The 6,866-nt window shown below is 35.0% G+C and overlaps 1 protein-coding gene across 6 annotated transcripts in view; it reads right to left on the reverse strand.

The window, feature by feature from the left end:
- Positions 1-3,658, reverse strand: part of LOC144972645 (geranylgeranyl pyrophosphate synthase-like) — a 33,198-nt gene extending 29,540 nt beyond the window's left edge. For 2 of the 6 annotated variants that reach the window (XM_078914116.1, XM_078914115.1), the window contains exon 1: positions 3,507-3,642. In XM_078914116.1, coding sequence (XP_078770242.1) covers positions 3,507-3,535 — 29 coding nt within the window. In that variant the 5' untranslated portion in view covers positions 3,536-3,642. Of the gene's footprint in view, positions 1-3,506 lie in introns of all 6 variants that reach the window. The other 4 variants (XM_078914119.1, XM_078914121.1, XM_078914120.1 and 1 more) reach the window with 4 other exon arrangements.
- Between the last annotated feature and the right edge of the window lie 3,208 nt (positions 3,659-6,866).

Genomic DNA, 6,866 nt, shown 5'->3' on the forward strand with positions numbered 1-6,866 from the left:
CTATACAGATAGCGATATAAGATTTATGAACAATGCACTGAGAGTGATCAACTTTTAATTTTTATCCCAATATATCCTAGATAAATAACAACATCAAAAGGCTTTCTTCTAGTAGTATAGATATCTAAATCTAAATCTATTTGCCATTCGGAACTTATATCTGCCCCTATGATTCATCACTCAGATTATGAAGTTAGAGGAGTTTGTAAGTTAATTTAATAATAGGCGTCTAGTTCATTTTTCATTATACACTTCCTTGTGATTGCTCATCAAGTAATTTCAGTAAAATTAAAATATAGGTAGTTGCATGAAAATTTGAGATTGCAGCAATTGTTTTCAAAATAGTCTCATGCTATTCTGCAAGAAATACACTTTTCAATGGTACCAAAATTATGACAATGTGACAATTAGAACCAAAGTTACGGGATTATTAGTCCGCAAAAGTGGACCAAAATACTTAATATAATTTAAGAGGAAAAAAGAAACTAAAACTGTGACCAGAGAGCAACCGAAAAGCGGGGGAAATGGAAAATCACGGTTATTTGGGATGGAATACATATAAAACCATATATCAAAATGATCGCAAAGGAAAGACGAAGCAAATTTTAAAAAAATTAAATGATTATTATGCAATATTATGCAACGTCATGCAATTACATAACCCTAGAAAATGAAAAAAAAGACGCGAGGAACGGATAATAACTTTAAAAACAGATTTGAGGGTGGTCTTCTTCCAGAGCATGCTTACAATACTATGGCTATGATTAATTTTGAACACAAAAATTGTTAAAACAAGAGGAAAGGAGCGTAAACGTATGAATTTAGACACTAAAGTTGTGTCCTTGGGGAAGGCACTTAATATTTGGCATTGGCAAATGAGCAACAGACGAAAGATGACTGGTATTCGGAGAGAAGAAAAAAAAACAAAAAAAACAATGAACAGGGCTAGAAATAAAGTTGAACAAGTGTCAGTAAATGCAACTTGCAAATGTACTGCCCAATGTTTTTGCATCCTTGGACAAGACATTTGGGCACCAACAGTACTCGGGAGAAACAAGCTTGCCGCTTTATATATGCAAACATGGTCAGTGATAAAAATGCAAAATTAAAAACAAGAACTACATAAGAGTGGTAGAGAAAACTTAACCTGAAAATGCAAAATTGAATATTACGTAACATATTACATAATAACAAACAATAAGCCGATAAATACCGACACTTTGCAAACTTTCTGCAACATAGGCATGTCATATATCAAACTGAACATCTCGAAGAGATGTATCATATGACTAACTATTAAACTACATTAAAATTGAAATGAACTTTAGAAAATTTGATAATTGCTTTGCATTCAACATCACTAAGAGAACAGATTAAAGGGTACTCACGTACTGACTCGCTTAAATCCATAAGATGGCTGATATGTGGCAAAAGACAGAAGACAACAAAATCTAGGCACTCTGGGTTGTTGGCTGCATGGAATGTAGACACAGGCAATATCCAGGTAATGATACTGAATAAATACATCGAAGTCCAAGCAATGATACAGAAGTAGTTGGGGGAGACTGACGATCGAATTCATGTTGTTACTTCAATTTCATATTTAAAATACAAGGCAGATTATTGGAGCTGGAGGAGGCAGTCGACGGGAGTTGGAGGTGGCAGACAATCAAATTCATGTCGTTATTTCAGTCTCATATTTAAAAATACAAGACAGACGACTGGAGTTAGAGGCGGCAGACGACTGGAGTTGGAGGTGGCAGACAATCAAATTCATGTTGTTATTTCAATTTCATATTTAAAAATACAAGGCGGATTATTGGAGCTGGAGGAGGCAGATGACGGGAGTTGGAGGTAGCAGACAATCAAATTCATGTTGTTATTTCAATCTCATATTTAGAAATACAAGGCAGATTATTGGAGCTGGAGGCGGCAGACGACGGGAGTTGGAGGTGGCAGACAATCAAATTCATGTTGTTATTACAATTTCATATATTCAAAAATACAAGGCAGATTATAGGAGCTGGAGGTGGTAGACAATCAAATTCATGTTGTTATTTCAATCTCATATTTAGAAATACAAGACAGACGACTGGAGTTCGAGACGGCAGACGACTGGAGTTGGAGGTGGCAGACAATCAAATTCATGTTGTTATTTCAATCTCATATTTAAAAATACAAGACAGACGACTGGAGTTCGAGGCGGCAGACGACTGGAGTTGGAGGTGGCAGACAATCAAATTCATGTTGTTATGTCAATTTCATATTTAAAAATACAAGGCAGATTATTGGAGCTGGAGGAGGCAGACGACTGGAGTTGGAGGTGGCAGACAATCAAATTCATATTGTTATTTCAATTTCATATTTAAAAATACAAGACAGACGACTGGAGTTCGAGGCGGCAGACGACGGGAGTTGGAGGTGGCAGACAATCAAATTCATATTGTTATTTCAATTTCATATTTAAAAATACAAGGCAGGAAATGAAACATGAAAATGTGGTGTCATAATGAACGTCTGACTCTGAAAACAAAAAAAGTACTTCGATTATGATTAAATCAACAAAATTAAAAGTTATATAATAATTTTTGTTGTGGTAAAGAGTAAAGTAATGAATGAAATATACTTGAATTGGCTCTATCATGCTATTCTGTATTATTTGTATTGAAATTAACCACATTAAATTAAACCAACACACTTAACCTGCAGAACAAACAAAAATAAAAGATAAAAAATAATATCAGTGGAACATAATTTTTAGTTGTCCGGTATCATCCAGTTAAAAAGTCATTTCAGTTTCAACATTCATTCATAAAATAAAACTAAAATTATGGATGGGCCTATTTTCAGTCTTTTTACAGCAATTATTTAGCTTGAAATTATTTATACAAGTCACAAAAGCAAACACAGTCGATAGTTTACAGACTGCACTGTACACAGGAGACTCGGGGATACATCGAGAGGCAATCCTGGTTGGCCGTCGCCAACTTCATGAACACGCATCGTATTTAAAGTCACTAAAAGACGCTTTCGCCAGCATCAATCACCACCAAAATTCACACAAATAGAGAAAAATGGTTGGCGAATAATATAACATTAATTAAAAATAGGTAATATAATGAAAAATGTATTTAAAATGAAGTTAAAACTTACCAAATTTTCAAACAGCTGGCATCTGAACAAAGAATGAACGGATTAAAAATCTGAAAACGCCGCCTGATGCGCTGGCTTCTCCTCTTTAAAATGAGACCGGAAGTGACGAAATTAGTGCACAGGAAGCGATTCCACGGCAATGGAAGTAAAACTATGTTCACCGGTAAACACAATTTTCACTCCAGAGCCGTAACATCGATATCGGGGCTCGATCAGCGGCTCAGCCACGGGCGATGCGACTACCTATAAAATTAAAATCAATAAAATCAGTCAGATCTCATCTCAATCCAAAGTTGTGGGTTTTTAAGTTTAATGTGTATCCAAAAATCCTCTAAAATTTTTTCACAAACTACCTATCTTGAAAAAGCACATTCCAAGGCATGAACTAGTTGTAATGGTTCGTTTGGATCATTTAGAAAAAGAGGCTGAGTCACAAACCACAAAATAAAAATAAAAAGAGAATTAGTGTGGTTTGTTGACAGAACAGTGGTTGATACCCATCTATAGTTTTATTACAGTTACAGCAGTTGAGAGTCGATTTTTATCTCTTTCGTCAATAAATAAAAATAAATAAATAATTTTAAAAAGGAAAAAGGATATTATATTATATATATATATATATATATATATATATATATATATATATATATATATATATATATATATATAATATGAATGTGTGGTGGTGGGGGGGGGAGGGGTGAGCTTTGTTCAGGTGCCAGATGCTATATATTTAATTTTGAAACAAAAACGTAATCATATATTTTTTTTAATGTTTTAAGTGTAATGATAATTTTCTTTTCTTTTTTTTTTTTTGTGTGTGTGTTTGTTTGCTTGTTTGTTTTGTTTTGTGTTTTGTTGCTTTGTTTTTTTTTTGTTTGTTTGTTTTTTGGGTTTGTTTTTTTTTTTGGGGGGGGTGGGGGCACAGTGTTGAATAGGTAGCTTTTAGTACTCTACCTGCGCCGCGGTCAAGAGGTCATTCGCTCCAGCAAATTCCCTACCAGTGCAACTGGTTATCTCCCGTGATACTTAACAGATTTGTTACTGATATCTGGTTAAATTATAATCGCTTTCGCACAACCACAGTCAATTTCACCAATTCAAACAAATTGGCAACACATTTAGAAAACTTTGATCTGTATTTAGGTACCAAACACTCTATCATTAGAATCACTGTCTTTGAGATATTTTGCATTTAGATATCAGCACAATTTTGATTATAGTTGGTTAAATTTAATTTATTGATTGCATTATTATAACAAAACAAAACGATAGAAACTCTCAAAACTTGCTCTAACCAATGGAGGAATAAAGTAACTTTTCATTCATTCCCTCACAATTTGTGCGTCACTCTTATTTCTCTTATTTTTATTTCACCGTTGAAACGAACAAAATGTTTTGATAAAATATATCAGTTTTTTTCTGTTTTTATTTATTTTTCATTACGCTTATTTTAAGACATAGAAACTAGCGTTTCAAAATGATTTTATTTTAACATAATAAAATCATTTTGAAACGCTGGAATTACCCTAAGATATGAGAAATAGTCAATCATTGTCATTAACCTCAAACTCTCAGCGTAATGTATTCATATTCAATAAAGGGTAAATCAACACTGCTTTAGTGGTCCATATCGTTTTGCTTGACTCGATCTATTTGCCAGAGGTGTGATTTTTTTAAATATTTACAACTAAGCTTGGTAATACAGAGAGATACATACAGAAAGAGAGAGAGAGAGAGAGAGAGAGAGAGAGAGAGAGGGCGAGAGAGAGATAGCTAGAGAGAGAGAGAGAGAGAGAGAGGGAGCGAGAGAGAGAGAGAGAGGAGAGAGAGAGAGAGAGAGAGAGAGAGAGAGAGAGAGAAGGAGAGAGATATGGAGAGAGAGAGAGAGAGAGAGAGAGAGAGAGAGAGAGAGAGAGAGAGAGAGAGAGAGAGAGAGAGAGAGAGAGATTGAAATTATCACTGGCGGTCGGTCAATAGAGCGAAGTTGTTTTGTGCCGCCCTATATTTTCCGTAGATTAGCATGTCAACCAAACAAAAAACTTCAATTTTAAAATGTTGATAAAATTAAAAATTTAGCACATACTGCTTTTTGTTTTGAATTTAATATTTGATTACTCGTGCGTCGCTCCGCGAAGGTGGCGTCAAATCGACACGTTTCATCTTTCCCCCGTTGCCTGCGCGGGGTGACAATGAGCGGAGCGTGTTGTGTGGTAGGGACGTTTTTTTTTGTTTGTTTATATGAGCCCGTCTTCGTTTGGCCGTCCTTTCCTTATCCTATACTCTGTTGTACTTTGAAGAAAGTTAGTGTTACCACTCCCAAATCTCCCTCCCAACTATTGTCTTTCACTGCTAAAATAATTAGGCCAAGACGGCCAATCTAGCGATGCACGCCCTGAGGACCTACTTGGGATAAATTAAAACCATATCAGTTTGATCACTGAAAGAAGAGGCTTTGCTTCACTATGATATACGGATGAAGAGAATGGCAATAAATATATATTTTATCATTGTTGGTTTTGCTTAAATATATATTAAATATCAAAAAGAACAGTAAACAAAGTATGCATCGAGAAGAGCCCCATGGTACTATAAATAAAAATCCCTGACCCCACGGAGTCCTTCATCCCGCACACTCCCAACGATCCCTACTCAACTTGTATTGTGTGCATTGTCTAATAATAGTATAATTATAAAGATGTCGCTGATTGTGTGTGAAGTTAACAAGTGCTTTGCGTTTGGAATTTAATGTGGATTTTTAAATTCAATTATTCTAAAGTTGTGTGTCATACGTTAGTATTCAGAGAAAATGTCTTATCGCTGTTGTCATTGTTTATGAAACCTACCTGTTTTTATCTTTGGAAAGATTTCTTGAATCATTTTATTTTTAAAAGTTATTTCTGTAATTTGTAACCAATCATGAATCATTTTGATTTTTTAAATTATTCCGACACTTATCCCCTCAAGAGAAAATAGTGGTAGAAGATTTAGGTCCGCACAAACCAGTGAATTTTAATTTAGTTTCTAACACACCGAGGAGACAGCGCCGATTTAATAATGATTATTTTAAAACTGTTGAATGGCTTACTGCCGTAAAACGCTTCATTGTTTTTATTGCTTGATTTTTTGGTGATGTATGCTGTACGGACAACAGGAGCATTCAGTGATATTGCGCACATCTCTCAGGCACTGAAGAAACCTTCTGAATCAAATAGCCATGTCACAGATGCTGTTAAATATAAACTTTTCGACGTTGTAGATATAGGAAATCAGTTGGAAACAGGACATGCTGCGTCTGTTAGTCGTTATAATGAACAGGTGAAAGTTAACAGACAAGTTTTGTCCAAGATAATTGATGCTCTTTTGTGAGTACGTCTCGTTAATATTCTAACACACACACACACACACACATACACGCACACACAAATACACGCACATATGCAAACATATGCACACATAAAGACAAACAATTGCAATACCCCCCTCCACACACACACACACACACACACACACACACACTCATACAAAGTAGGTCAAATTTAGTTAGATTAACTAGACCAATAAAATTTGATTCTGTAGTTCGGATTTGTGCCGCCTTAAATACAATGTGACCAACCGCCCCTGGAAATTATGTGTGTGCTGTGTTTGTGTTCCTTTTTTTTTTCTTTCCTTTTTTATGAGCTGTAACCTAATAATATTGCCTCCAGGAAAAA

The sequence above is a fragment of the Berghia stephanieae genome, chromosome 5, assembly GCF_034508935.2.
Source record: "Berghia stephanieae isolate SIO BIC M18660-M18661 chromosome 5, UCSD_Bste_1.3, whole genome shotgun sequence".
NCBI classification, from domain to species: domain Eukaryota; kingdom Metazoa; phylum Mollusca; class Gastropoda; order Nudibranchia; family Aeolidiidae; genus Berghia; species Berghia stephanieae.